The sequence below is a fragment of the Rissa tridactyla genome, chromosome 2 (genome assembly GCF_028500815.1).
Source record: "Rissa tridactyla isolate bRisTri1 chromosome 2, bRisTri1.patW.cur.20221130, whole genome shotgun sequence".
Taxonomy (NCBI): domain Eukaryota; kingdom Metazoa; phylum Chordata; class Aves; order Charadriiformes; family Laridae; genus Rissa; species Rissa tridactyla.
The window spans coordinates 42,950,208-42,965,143 of record NC_071467.1 but is presented as its reverse complement, the minus strand read 5'-3'; the positions used below and the strand labels follow the sequence as shown (position 1 = coordinate 42,965,143).

At 41.1% G+C, this 14,936-nt stretch overlaps 1 protein-coding gene across 1 annotated transcript in view; it reads left to right on the top strand.

Annotated features, from left to right (window-relative positions):
• The window catches only part of XKR4 (XK related 4), a 230,359-nt gene extending 216,382 nt beyond the window's left edge, over positions 1-13,977 (top strand). Inside the window, exon 3 of the mRNA XM_054191824.1 lies at positions 12,954-13,977. Coding sequence (XP_054047799.1) covers positions 12,954-13,900 — 947 coding nt within the window. The 3' untranslated portion in view covers positions 13,901-13,977. The remainder of the gene's footprint in view (positions 1-12,953) is intronic.
• Positions 13,978-14,936: the final 959 nt, after the last annotated feature.

The following is a 14,936-nucleotide window of genomic DNA, read 5'->3' as shown; positions in this document are numbered from 1 at the left end:
AGAATGTTTTCTCCCTTGTTTGAAACTTCTGAATTCTTATGCACCCATTTTAACACAAGTATGGGATTTGCTCAGTGTTCATGAGGCAAAGCTCTGTGGCTTGTACTGTGCTGTCTCACTTTAGATATGTATCTATATCTATGAAACACTGAAGTATCAAATTTTGTCTATGTTTCACTATAAAAAAAATAATTGTAAATTTGTTGTGACTATGTTAAACTAAAACAAGCAAATGTTGATACTTACTTCCTTTTTGTAGAATTTATACTTTTGTCTGCAGGCATACAAAAACTGTTATTGTAGTAACTTTCCAGTCCTCCTGGGTATTAGGTGCATTCTGCTCCCACATCCTCCGATTCCTAAGATTTATCTCAGGAAATTATGTGGCAGCTTTGATATTCTCAGACACCCATTCTCTGAGGCAGCCAGTGCCTTGTAGGGTGTTGGCAGGTGTCAGGACGCCCTTCAGGGGAAGGAGGGTTTATGGAAGTTTGAGGTATGTTTCCATGTATCCTTGTGCAAGGAAAAAGTCTTTCTTGCGTAGTCCTGGAAGGAACAGGTACAGCCTGGCCCTTGAAGCCTGAGTATCGCTTTTTAATGACCGTATGTACAGTTTGTGCATGCAAAGATATATTGCTGTGAGAGGATTACATGTGGTGGGTTGACCTTGGATGGCAGTCAGCAGCTCACTTACTGCCCTTCTCAACAGGGCAGGGGGCGAAAAAAGGATGAAAAACCTTGTGGGTTGGGGTAAAGACAGGGGAATCCCTTACCAGTTACCATCACGGGCAAAACAGACTTGACATTGCCAGTTAAAATAGATGTGGATAGTGAGAAACAAAGACAAATTAAAACACCACCTTCCCCCTGCATCTTGTTTTTACCAGCCTCAGCTTCACTCCTTCATTCCTGATCCCTCCACCTCCTTCCCCCGCATGGTGCAGGATGATGGGAATGGGGGGCGTTGCAGTCAGTCCATAACAGTTTGTCTCTCCTGCTCCTTCCTCCTCACACTTTTCCTCTTCTCCAGCATGGTGTCCCTCCCATGGGATACAGTTCCTTCAAGATAAACCTGCTCCAGTGTGGGCTCTCCACGGGCAGCATTTTCCTTCAAGAAATATCCATGGGTTGCAGGGTGGATATCTGCTCCACCGTGGTCCTTCACAGGCTGTGGGCAAATGCCTGCCCCATGGGGGTCCTCTCCCACAGGTGTCTGAAGAGCCTCCTACCCCTCCTTCTTCTCTCACCCTGGTGCTTACACTGCTGTCCTACCTCCTCCTCTGCCTATCGGGTGTTTTTGTCCTTTCTTAAATATGTTTTCCCAGAGGCACTACTGTCTTGTCTCATGGGCTCAGCTGTGCCCTGCCGTGGCTCATTTGGAGCTGTCCGGAACCGGCTGGAACCAGCTGGATGCAGCTGTGACCAGCACAGGGCAGCCCCTGGCCTCTCCTCATGGAGGCCACCCCACGTGTCCCCCTGCCCGCTGCCAGCACCGACACCCAGTACGTTAGAAAACAGTTTAATGCAAAATTGATTAGGAAACCAATACTGTTTGTAGCACCACCGTGTTTTCACTTCAACGGATTTATTTCCAAATCGTGTACTGCTTTCATACTCTCGGTTTGAGAGCTGTTACCCTGAAGTTCTACTTTCCTGCCATCTTTTGATGTAGGGGGTCGGTGCAGGCCTGCAGCAGCCCCGAGCCAGCCCCCGCCGTCTGGCAGGCCACTGCCCCATGGTCTGGGAAGGACGCGGCAAAGAGACCTTAGGACAGGTGACCACAGTGACTGTGAAAAAGAAACAAATATGCCTAAAGAAAAAATATATTTTGTTTTCATAAAAGACTGAAATCATCTAAATGGCATTTACTGTGTACATCTACGACAAAGTAACGTGCTCGGTTGATGTGGGGTGACTGGTGGACATCACCAACCTGGATTTCACCAAGGCTTTCAACATGGTTCCCCACAGCCTCCTCCTACAGAATTGGGTGTGTTACAGTCTAAACAAGTGGTCTGTGCGGTGAGTGGGGAACTGGCTGTCAGGCCACACACAGAGGATGGTGGCAAATAGCTCCTTTTCAAACTGGCAGCCTGTCACAAGTGGGGTCCCTCGGGGGTAAATAGTGGGCCCAAAGCTGTTTCATGTCTCCATAAGTGATCTGGATCAAGCGTACCCTGATGAAGCTTGCTGATACCAAACTGAGTGGCGAAGTGGACACTTCAGAAGAGACAACCATCCTGCAGGAAGACCTAGATAGGCTGGAAGAGTGGGCTAACAAGAACCTTATGAAGTTCAACAAGGACAAGTGTAAGGTCTTGCACCTGGGAAAACATAATCCAGGAGTGCAGCACAGTTTGGGATCTACCTGTCTGGGGAGCACCTATGTGGAAAGGGACCTGGGACTCAATGTGAGTGAAGAGTGTGCTGCGGCAGCAAAGAAAGACAACAGGATGCTGGGCTGCATCTACAAGGACATCACCAGCAGAGATAAAGAAGTCATCATCCCACTCAGAGCTTGTCAGGCCGCTCCTGGAATATTGTGTTAAGTTTTGGTCTCCGGTATGCACAAAAGATGTGGACAGGCTGGAGAGGGTCCAGAGAAGGACCACCAAGATGATCAAAGGACTGGGAAGCCTGCCATATGAGGAAAGACTGAGATAATTGGGTTTGTTCAGCCTTGAGAAAAGAAGGCTTGGGGGAGATCTTATCACCATGTTCCAGTATTTAAAGGGTGACTACAAAGAAGACGGAGACTCCCCTTTTAGAAGGAGTCACATGGAAAATACAAGGGGTAATGGGTACAAGTTACTCCAGGGGAGATTCCAATTGGCCACAAGAGGACAATTTTCGCAATGAGAACAATCAGCCGTTGGAAGTGGTGGATTCCCCAACATTGGACACTTTTAAGATTCAGCTGGACAGGGTGCTGGGCCATCTTGTCTAGACTGTGTTTTTGTCAAGAAAGATTGGACCAGGTGATCCTTGAGGTCCCTTCCAACCTGGTGTTCTATGATTCTATGATCTCTTTTTTTTTATCCCAAAGTGTTTCCAATAGTAGAGTTCCAGTTGATCTTGTTAGCAGCCATGGAATGAAAATCTGTGTGGCTGGTTCCTCCAAATCAGTAGAATATACCAAGAGGAACTTTGCCCAGAAGTTGCGCAAGCAAAAGCATATAAAAGCTCGACAGAAAAATAAAGGTAAAATCCCAGAAACGTGGATCAAAGGAAAGACTTTTCCTCAAACCTTATTTTTTAACAGGATTTTGCATGTGTCTAGTAGACTACATGTTTTTCTCTTTCTCCTGTTGCATAGCAGGGAGAAATGCTACTGCTTCTGTTGTTGACTTTATGGAAGATGTCCATACATGCAGTGCATTGGACCAAGCAGTGCAGGTGGAGCCTTCTCACATAGACGGTACCCTGTCTTTAGCTTAACATCATGTTATCATGATGTTGTCAAGAGCTAATGGCAGAGGTTTTGTTCTGTTTGGCGTTGCTGCAGTCTCCAGATAATCCCTTGATTTCTATAAGTTACTTGCAGCAACTTCAAGACATCAAAAGCACTTTTTGCCTAAGAAGAAGTGTACAAATCATGGAAATGAGCCTGGAGTCAGTGGGTATGTTTATGCTGCACATACTTCACTGGAATATAAAGATACCAAATTACCTAACAGACAAGGCATCTAGCTGTGAAAGTACATAAGTCTAAGTTTAGCTTCCTAACAGGCGAAATGATCTCTTGCTGTCTTGCCAAGCCCGGCGGCATACAGACTGCATGACGTAGATGAGTACCTGACGGTTGTCACTGCCTGTGAAGGACTAGGCTTGATTAGTGGCTAATACGGACTCCTGAATTGTAAGTTATAAATATAACACATCTTTATTAGAACAAGAAACTAACAAATATTAGGAAAATGTACTTGTGAGCGAGGACAAGAGACCACCCATGATGCTCAGTCAGCTAGTAACTGGCATTAGCTAGCATATTCTGGCAGTGTGACTTCAGTTCAAGTATCTTAAAGAGTCAACTACTTCTACAGATTGATGAGAAGCTAGTAGAGCTTTTCATTGTTGTGCCCCAAAACCCTTTCATCATTAGCTGTCTGTGAAGAAAGGGAGGCCTGAATTACTGACTGTGGTATCTTGAAAGACAGAAGAGGTCCAGATTTCACAGTTCTTGTGGCCCGTGCATGCTAAATTGACTTCTTTATCTGTAATATATTTTATTCAGTTTCCAAAAGAATTCCTGCGAGACTAACAACAAAATTTGCATAAAAGTCTTGGTTTGTATTTGGGGGAGAGGCAAAGGAAGCCTATTCTTGATTTTAGCTTGAAATAAAATTATGACCATCATTCAGTTGTATATCTGCTTAAAGCTATAACCAGGATTGCAGCTCAGCTGAAGTAAGTCTAACTGTTAGGTTTGCTAAGGTGGATATAATCTTGAGTGCAGCAAGAGGTAAAACATTAGGCAAGTGTCTGGTACAGACCATAAGAATCTGCTAAAGGTTCAATAAGCCAATACAACAGTCAACCTTTTGTCAGTGGACTTTGGACAAAGTCCAAACCACCCCTGGGAAAAAAATTAGGAGTAGGTAAAATGAGTAAGATTGAAAGTAACATTTAATATATATCATGTTTCTAGACTTGCAGGGCAAAGGTAAAGTTGTTGCGGAGAGCCAAATTAAAGAAACAGCTGGAAGTTATCTCACCAGAAGTATCTACAGAAAGCGGATGAAAGAAATCACGGGAAAAAATATTCCTTTATATGGTAGCATGTTCTCTAAGCCTTACGTAACACTTAGAAGTAATTGTAGGTGTAAATCTGACTTATATTTCAACAAAATCTGATTTATATTTCCTGTCATCCCTTATGCTGCATTACCCAACCCCAGTACACAGTGGGAGAAAGTTAAGCCAAACGTTGGCACATGAGGTGATGAAACCATCTACATTGCCTTGAATATCCCCAGTTCTGAATGCAGCCTGTGGCAAACACTGGAAATATGAACTACTAGGGACTCATGCTCAGACGCTGTCACTCCCATGTTTGTGAGTGGCAAACAGTCTACGGGAAACTCCAGAAGTGGAATATTTCAGTAAGGTGCCTTTTCTATCTGGGCATAATCAGATCTAGTGGCATCTAAGAAAGAAGAAAAAAGTCTCTCCTTCTGACCTCAAGCAGCTTGTTTCACTTGCACTGAAAGCCTTTGACTATGATTTAGGACAGCTAACGTAAGAAAAACTTGCTGATGTGGGAACGTAATAGGATTATGTTTGCAACATGCTTATGGAGAATGACCCTGGACAACAAGGTCACAAACCTTGGAGTATAGAAAAATATAGGTTAAGATCAGCATACAGCACGTTTTAGGGGGTTGAACCTGCCTGTAGACATTAAGTTAGTGGTGCGTCCCTCTTCTGAAAAATGAAATGTGCCAGCAAGGATCCTTGTACATGAAATGTTCCTAATTATGAAACTTAATGACAGACACTTAAGGCTGTAAGGACCAATTCCAATATGGATATTACAGTACAGTGCTACAGCTTACCCCAGGAGGCTACATCTGCAGGCATCAAGGAAGAAAATAACCCAGGAAAGAGCAAGAGTTTATATTATTATCCCTTTAGATAGTAGGAAAGCATAAAAAAGTCAGCTTCATCTTTAGGTTTCATCTCACAGTATTGGTCAGGGAATGAGACCCATGAGCATGAAACACATACTGAGAACCTGGACACACAGTCTCTGATATGATCAAAAGCTGCTCCTGAAGCATGCAAAATGTCCTGTGCAGAGACCACATATGGAAGCACAGTATTTATACCATGTTGTAAATCACCCTACTAGTGTATGGGAATAAAAAAAAATAGTGTAGAACCCCATAGCCTATTGTCAAGCTGCCTGCAAAGTCTCCACGTGAACGTCAAGCTGGTGGCTATACTTGCAGAGCGGCGTGGCAAAAGCCAAGTAAATATAGCAAGCCATTTTCTGAAGCTGAAGGGATGCAGTCATGATATACTGTTTCCTATAGGATTAAGGTCTTAAGGGGGACTAGAAACGTTAGAGAGCTTTGGCTTTGGTTCAGAGAAGCACCTGGAAGCTTGGTTGCTTTTCTGTCACTTCTCCAACTGGCTACAAAACTCATAAAAATAGGCTTCCTGAAAAAATGTTTGATAGTCCCAGATCCCAGGCAATGATGTCATGCTCAGATGTCCTGCTGTGTTTGGTATTCCTGCTTTTACATTAATTTATTCCTGGAAATGGTGAGATGAGTACAAGTCTAAAAAGGAGGATGAAGCGGAGACAGAAGCCTTGGCAGGAATTTGATTTCTGAAATAAGGTTGAATATCAAGAAGCACATTCTCTGATCAGTTCATTCATTTGTAGGGTTTCCAGCTGACCTGAGGTGTTCTGTGCTTACTCTATATAGGATTTATGGACTGATGTAGTTAGAAAAGAAGGAGATTATGGACCTGAATATGTCTTTACTCTCTCAAGTACAAATCAGGAGTAAGATAAAATTAGCTTGAGAATGAGACCCATATTTTTTTCAGTTACACCCTAGTCTAAAGATTATATTGTGGGAGTGGGAGAAAAATACAAGCTAGTAAATCCTATATGCTGCTTAGACATTGAATTGTTTTCCTCAGAGTTAAATAAATTGCAAGAACCATAATGCAAAGGCAGAAGTGTCAGCAGGATATAATTAAGTTGTGAATTGCCAAGCAGAGATGTAATATGGAAAACCCTTATCTGTTGTGAGCAATTCTATTTGGATTACTCACGAACAAAACATTTCAGTCAGATTTCTCGCAAATAATGTTGAGGAGAACTTCATTGGCTCTCCCGTAGCTATTTGAGCTTGCTTCCCTGAAATAATATTACATTTGTGAGTGTATCCATCTCTGTATACGTTTTCTTTTCCCTCATATATGTTTGCTTTCATTTGTGAAAGTCATGTTGTGGTTTTTTAAAGACATTCTTGTCTTTAATGAGCTGTAGCTCATTACAGTGTATTATGTATTATATTTAAAGTACCAGTACAGATATGCCACACTCTATAAAAGGCAAGAACATCTCACATATATGGAGAAATGAATCATTCCCAGAGAAAGGAGTTAAAATTGTAGTTCAATCAAGGCAATTCTGTTCTTTGTTTTCCGACAGGAAGTGCGCTATCTTAAGGACATCGGAAACTCATCTGTAATTACAAAGTTGTGATTCCTTTTTACAAATAATATAATTAAGTAATGCAAACAGTTAACAGAATAAAAGAGGCTGAATTGTCTTTTTCACTCAGAACAGATTTTAATTAGTTCCTGACAGAATGTTGTCCTAATACAATGCATTATTGACTGGTCTCACTATTGAGACTGTTGTACAGGGGCTAAGCTACAAAGGCTGGAAGTGGGTAGGTACAGTCCCAACTAATTGCTATTCAGAGTTTTTCAGGTGTCCATTTTAGAAGCAAAGAGCATCATTCACCTGATGCAGTATGTGAAGTGGTCTTTTTCCGGGGCCAAGCCTGTATTTCTTTCCTCTTCAGGACAGAACTTTGGAGACCAAATCATATACTGTGGAAAAAATTTGAATGTTCAGCTTTAGAAAAGGAAGAAACAGGAACATGCTTTCATGTTTCCCAAGGCCGTTTTACAGAATTCATGCTTTCCTGGACTTTTAAGAGTCTGTAACGGATGAGCACATAGTTTCTTGAGTACGTATTCACTGAGAATGGCTAGTTAATCCTTATTTCCAAGATCAAGACCCTAAATACAAGACCCTGATATATGAGACTCTCAAATACACCAGAAGGCTGCTGCAGCACCCAAAGAGAGTGTGGAGGCTGCAGCTGAGCAAGCAGGAAAGTTGATTCTTGTCCTTCATGAACGGTGGCTCCACAGATCACAGTCCAGTCTTCTCTGTTCATTTCTGAATGGCAAATAATCTTTTCCAACTGCTGAAGTTAAACCACCTGCATTGTTACAAATTATTTGTTTTCCATTAGGTCTATAGGACATCCTTTTTTCCTGGTGCCATGTTAGTGCCTTTAAAGTTTTGTTTTGATAGTAATAGAAATTTATTTTATTTCTTCTTTTGAAGGCGGAGGTACTCAATGAATTTTTTGCCTCAGTCTTCACCTGTAAGTGCTCTAACCACACTAAGTCACAAAAGGCAAAGGCAGGGACTAGGAGAATGAAGAACTGCCCACTGTAGGAGATCGGGTTTGAGACCATCTAAGCAACCTGAAGGTGCACAAATCCACGGGACCTGATGAGATGTGTCTGTGGGTCCTGAGGGAACTGGCAGATGAATTTGCTAAGACACCATCTATCATATTTGAGAAGGTATGGCAGTGCAGTGAAGGTCCCACTGACTGGAAAAGAGGAAACATAACCACTATTTTTAAAAAGGGAAAAAAGGAAGATCTGGGGAACTACAGGCCAGTCAGTCTCACCTCCGAGCCTGGCTAGACCATGGAGCAGATCCTCCTGGAAACTATGCTAAGGCATGTGGAAATAAGGAGGTGAATGGTGATGGCCAGCATGGATTCACTAAAGGTAAATCGTGTCTGAAAAATTTGGTGGCCTTTTACGATGGGGTTACAGTGTTGGTGGATAAGGGAAGAGCTTATCCCTCAGTTCTACCAGATAGAGGCATCGTCTACCTGGACTTGTGCAAAGCATTTGACACTGTCCCGCATAACATCCTTGTCCCTAAATTTAGAGAGACATGGATTTGACAGATGGATCAGTCAGTGGATAAGGAATTGGCTGTATGGTTGCACTCAAAGAGTTGCAGTCAACGGCTCAATGTCAAGTGGTGAGCAGTGACGAATAGTGTTCCTCAGTAGTCAGTATTGGGACCAGCACTGTTTAACTTCTTTGACAGCGACATAGACAGTGGGATTGAGTGCACTCTCAGCAAGTTTGTAGACAACACCAAACTATAGACAACAACAAACTGTTGGCACACTGGAGGGAAGGGATGCCATCCAGAGAGACCTTGACATGCTTGAGAGGTGAGCCCGTGCAAACCTCATGAAGTTCAACAAGGCCAAGTGCAAGGTCCTGCACCCAGGTCAGGGCAATCCCAAGCACAAACACAGGCTGGGTGGAGAATGGATTGAGAGCAGCCCTGAGGAGAAGGACTTGGGGGTGTTGGTTGATGAGAATCTCAACATGACCTGGCAACGTGCGCTTGCAGGCCAGAAAACCAACTGGGCTGCATCAAAAGAAGCATGGCCAGCAGGTTGAGGGAGGTGACTCTCCCCCTCTACTCTGCTCTTGTGAGACCCCACCTGGAGTACTGTGTCCAGCTCTGGGGCCCCAACACAATAAAGACCTGTTGGAGCCCAAGTCCAGAGGAGGGTCACGAAGACGATCAGAGGGCTGGAGCACCTCTCCTTTGAAGATAGGCTGAGAGAGTTAGAGTTTTTCAGCCTGGAGAAGAGAAGACTCTGGGGAGACCTTATAGCAGCCTCCAGTACCTAAAGGGGGCCTACAGGAAAGATGGGGAGTGTAGTGATAGGAATGAGGGATAACGGTTTTAAACTGAAAAAAGGTAGATATAGATTAGATATTAGGAAGAAATTCTTTACTGTGAGGGTGGTGAGGCACTGGAACAGGTTGCCCAGGGAAGTTGTGGATGCCCCATTCCTGGATGTGTTCAACAGGCTGGATGGGGCTTTGAGCAACCTGGTCTACTGGGAGATGTCCCTGCCCATGGCAGGGGGGTTGGAACTAGATGATCTTTAAGGTCCCTTCCAACTTTAACAATTCTATGACTCTATGATTCCACAAAATAGGGATAAAGAGGTTTATATGAGCACATACTCAGCAAATGCATCAATATGTTTTAATTAATGAATTATCCATTCAGTGCTACAATAATTCACTTTATCTCTCACCATTCCCAGTGAATTATTTATATAGTGACATTTGTTAGCAAACCGCCATTTACATAACTTTTACATTATCGTTCTCATTATTAATTATACTTTTAATAATTCCTTAGTGCTTGGTCTCATCAATGAAGAAGAATGGATGGTGCCCATGAAGCATTTAGCCTTATCTTAATTCTATATCCCTAACACCATTGCCAATAGCACAAGAGTGGATACATAATACTTTATCTGGCAGCTCTTTCGTTTGGTACATTCCCTTGTCTCCTTTTCTCTCCTGTATGCCAGTATCCCTGAGTTTGTTCTGTAAAAGCAAAGGATGTTTCCCTATTAATCACTATTTAAATAACAGAATTACCTTTCTATTGTACTTGCTTCTTTCTGTCCCAGACAATGACTATGAATTAATTAGGGTTAGAATATTGGAAATTCCTATGAATTTTAACATTTTATTTGGAACATTCTGTGTGCATTATTGAATGATTTTACACCTCCTAATGCAAAACTGATGATATCTCTACAAGCCTCTGGGGGAGCATGTGAGGTCATTAAAGTTAGATTTGCAAAGAAAATATATGGATTTCTCTCTCACATTATTCTTTCCTGTGCTGATAATGCTATTTTTGAGCTCTTGTTCAGAGTGTCTCATTTGTATTGAAAGATACTCTTATCCTTTATCCTATTCATCTACCTTTCCAAACTTTGCATTTCATAAGGGAAATGAACTGTGGTTTTTCAATACTTAAAACATTCCTACAGGAAAACGAGAACTTACGTTTTCAGCTGTTAGTGTTGTCTCCTGAGATAATGGTCACTGAAAGGCAGCCCAGCGTGAAAAGCGAATATACATGTCAGAAATGAAAATAACAATTTACACCACATCTCCTTCCTGTCTTCATTGCTGATAGTTTATTCTCTCTGTGAAGGAGGATTCCAGAAGTAGCATTGGTGTTTTGGCATCCAGGCATCTGCGTGGGAAGAAAAATGATGAAGTTTTATTAAAAACTCTCCCTGGAATCCTAAGTTTGTTCTGGTTTTCTGCTGATTGTTCATTATTGTTTTTATTTTTAAAACAAAGGTTTTTTAAATTCACGGATTCATGGGAGCTCACAACATAATTAGCACCCTGCAAGTGACTGAGGGAGGAACGTTGGCAAACACAATCCCTCCTGAAAGCAATGAATCCCTCTGTACTACTTACCGAGCAAAATCTTAGTGTGTCAAGCCAGGTGGACTGCTTAAATAGAATTTTTGCCTTCAGAATCAGGCATTATTTCCATAACCTACATTTTTCTCTTTTAAAATAAACTTTTTTTTTTTTCAAAAGCGAATAGCAACATCTATTTAGGCTTAAATTTACCACTCTGTATTTGCATAAAATTTATTGTATTTAAGTAATATACTCTTGATGGTAAATTCCTAAAGAAAGCTATTTAATGGGAAGAAAAATATTGTCTATGCATCCAGAACCAAAGCTTGTTGAAATGATTAAACAGGTTTTAACAGCAGACAAAATAAATGTTTTCTTCATTTCAGTTTGATTTACTTCAATTACTAGTTCAAAGTTAGGGAACTGCTTAGAAATGGAGTGAGCTGAAGCATCATTATCTTTAAATGGTCTATGAATAAATTCTCAGCCTGGGATGCTGAGACTTATGAATTCATTCATTAACTGTATATAAAATTTGCTTTCGTAATAAAGCAGTTTTAAGTATAAAATGTTTGATACGTTTTTCCTCTGTACACAACATGTTTATTGCAATGTTATTTAAATAATAAATACACTTGAAAGGCTGGGGTTTTGCATTTCAATTGAATCCCCATTTCCATCCAAAGCAGCTTGGTATGAGTCGTAAGTAAACAAAAATTAATCTTCTAGTAAAGAAGAATTATCATTCATTTCTAACAGAATGCTGTGTAAGTGTTAAGCATTTGAATAATTATGCTGAACTATATAACTTCTTAAATGGGAATTTAAGGTATTTTTCTGGTAGTGTATGGAAGTAACAGATTAGTTTAAAAATTAGATTCAGTTGCAAAGCAACTTTGTTTTTAAGTTTATCTACCGACAACAATCAAACTCAGTTGAGGAAAAAAGGGTAATACACATTCAAAATAAGCACAGAAAGGTATTTTTAAAAAAAAATGTTTTACAGTTTTTGTGCTTCAAAGTGAATAGGAATTATTACCACAAAAATAATGTTTGAAAATCTGATGAGAAATAATTTTACATTGAATTCTTTTTGTGAAAAATATTTGACAGGTTTTCCAGAGACTTTATAGTTCATGGCCTTATAAATAGGCAATTCTATGTTATATGGGAGATCGAATGGCTATATGAACATTAAGTCATAACTCCCTACTTTAGGAGCATCTATACTCAGAATTTTAATTCAGTAGAAAATTACAACATTTCTAAAATTGATTTAAGTTCAAACTGAAAGAAGATAAATTTTTTATATTTTCTACTTATTAAAATTCTGTTTAAAAGAGGTGGCAATATCAAAATGTTCGACATTTTTTCCCTCAGCAAGAGTAAGGCAGTTAGTTTAAATTTTGATCTAACAAGAGTTACATTATTTTAAAAATGAAGATTAGTTTATGTGATGCTGACATCTTAATTAGAAAGACTTGGTTGCTTTATATTAGGCTTCTTTAATGGCTTATCAAAATCATAAAATTCATATTCTTTCTTTAAAACAATAACCACAGTAGATCCTGTTAAATCACCCAGCTGACAGAGGCACCTATTCCCGACTTGCTCAAAGTTGTGAATTAATTAATTTGTTTCAGACATGAAATTGCTAGAGAAGCATTTCAGAATGTCGTTTGATAGCCACTCTTGTTTGTGTGTATACAAAGTTGTAAGGCCAATGAAATCTCGGCAGTGGAGGTCCATTTCTCAGTGCTGGCTGAGCTAAAGGAGAAGGAAGAGATTTTATTATGTCAGTGGTGGAGAACGCATTTAAAGCAGCAAGGATCTCACCGGTTTCAACCAAGTGCTGCTATACTAATTATGCCTTGTCTGCATCTCCTGTTTCCTCCTAGGTCTTACTGCTGCAGCATCTCTCGTATCCCTGGCTTGGGCTTTGGCTTCCTACCAAAAGGCCCTCCGCGACTCCCGTGATGACAAGAAACCCATCAGTTATATGGCTGTTATAATCCAGTTTTGCTGGCATTTCTTCACAATTGCAGCAAGGGTCATTACTTTTGCTCTGTTTGCCTCGGTTTTCCAGCTGTACTTCGGGATTTTCATCGTGCTGCACTGGTGCATCATGACCTTCTGGATCGTCCACTGCGAGACAGAGTTTTGCATCACTAAATGGGAGGAGATAGTTTTCGACATGGTCGTTGGGATAATCTATATCTTCAGCTGGTTCAATGTCAAGGAAGGAAGGACACGCTGTAGGCTTTTCATTTACTATTTTGTGATCCTTTTAGAAAACACCGCCTTGAGTGCTCTCTGGTATCTGTACAAGGCCCCACCAATCTCTGATGCATTTGCCATACCAGCACTGTGTGTAGTGTTCAGCAGCTTTTTAACAGGCATTGTTTTTATGCTAATGTACTATGCCTTCTTTCACCCCAATGGACCAAGGTTCGGGCAGTCGCCAAGCTGTGCTTGTGAGGACCCTGCCACTGCCTTCACCCTACCCCCAGAAGTGGCCACAAACACTCTACGGTCCATCTCCAACAACCGGAGTGTCACGAGCGAGCGGGATCAAAAATTCGCGGAGAGGGATGGGTGTGTGCCTGTGTTTCAGGTGAGGCCCACTGCACCGTCCACACCTTCATCCCGGCCACCAAGGATTGAGGAATCTGTCATAAAAATCGATCTGTTCAGGAACAGGTATCCAGCGTGGGAGAGACATGTGTTGGACAGGAGCCTGAGGAAGGCAATCTTAGCATTTGAATGTTCCCCTGCTCCTCCACGGCTACAGTATAAAGATGATGCCCTTATCCAGGAGCGCTTGGAATATGAAACCACATTATAAATGAAACAAAAACAGAGCTCGAAGAAGCTCCAATGTTACAGTCCAAATTAAGGGTTGACAGTAGGGCTGTAGGAATAACTAAACTGCGTACTGCAAGTAGAGCAGCAAGCTGTAGTGTTCTTAGTCTGGCTATCATCATGATTATCATTTGATCCACTGTGTGCAGTCTGTCTGCAGGACACTGATACAGCAGCAGCACCTGAAAGCCTCAAAAAAACCCCCAAGCCCCAACCCACACATACAGATCAGTTACTTCAGCTGGGGAAACTCGCCCACAACTCCTTGCTGCTATGAAACTCTGACTGCACGGTACTTACAGTCAAACCCATAGGAAGGCTCTGACCAGAGCTTTCAACTTTAGCCAGTAGTGCATTTTATTTTAGAAATGAATGATTGATATTTGCATAATCAATGGCAAAAACAAACCAACAAGCAAATCTTTTTCAAAAATAACAAAACTGTAGCACACAGTGTTGCTGTTATGAAAACTGTTTTCTGGAGAAAAAATAGGAGCATAGTAGTCTTCAACACTCCCATAAATCAACCATTCATGTTAGAATAGGTTTGCAAAATATTTCTTGATTAAAAAGATACATCATCATGTTTGTAAGGCTGTCAATGGAAAATAAACTAAATTCTGATTAATTAGGTCATAAGCATTAATAAGAACTGTTTCTTTTCTGTGGAATTTCAAAGTCTTTTAAAATGGAATTTAAGTTCTTTATGTTACTTTCAACAGAAATCCTATGCAGCTCACTTCTGGTTTTCAGGAGCAATATGGAGCTCTCGCACGTAGTGATGTAAATTAAATGATAATCATGATTCAGTGTTCAATTTGCAAAAAATATATATATATGTAAAAGAACAGGGAAGTATAGTTTTCGTATTCTAAACTTTTTGGAGGACACCATTCAGATATTTCAGAAGAAACTACGAGGAGATGAACACGCTGAAACTTCTCTGTTTCAGGACTGAGAATGCGCGATTCAGTGTGTGAATGTATGCAGGGGTGACAAGAGACTGTGACATGCCATAC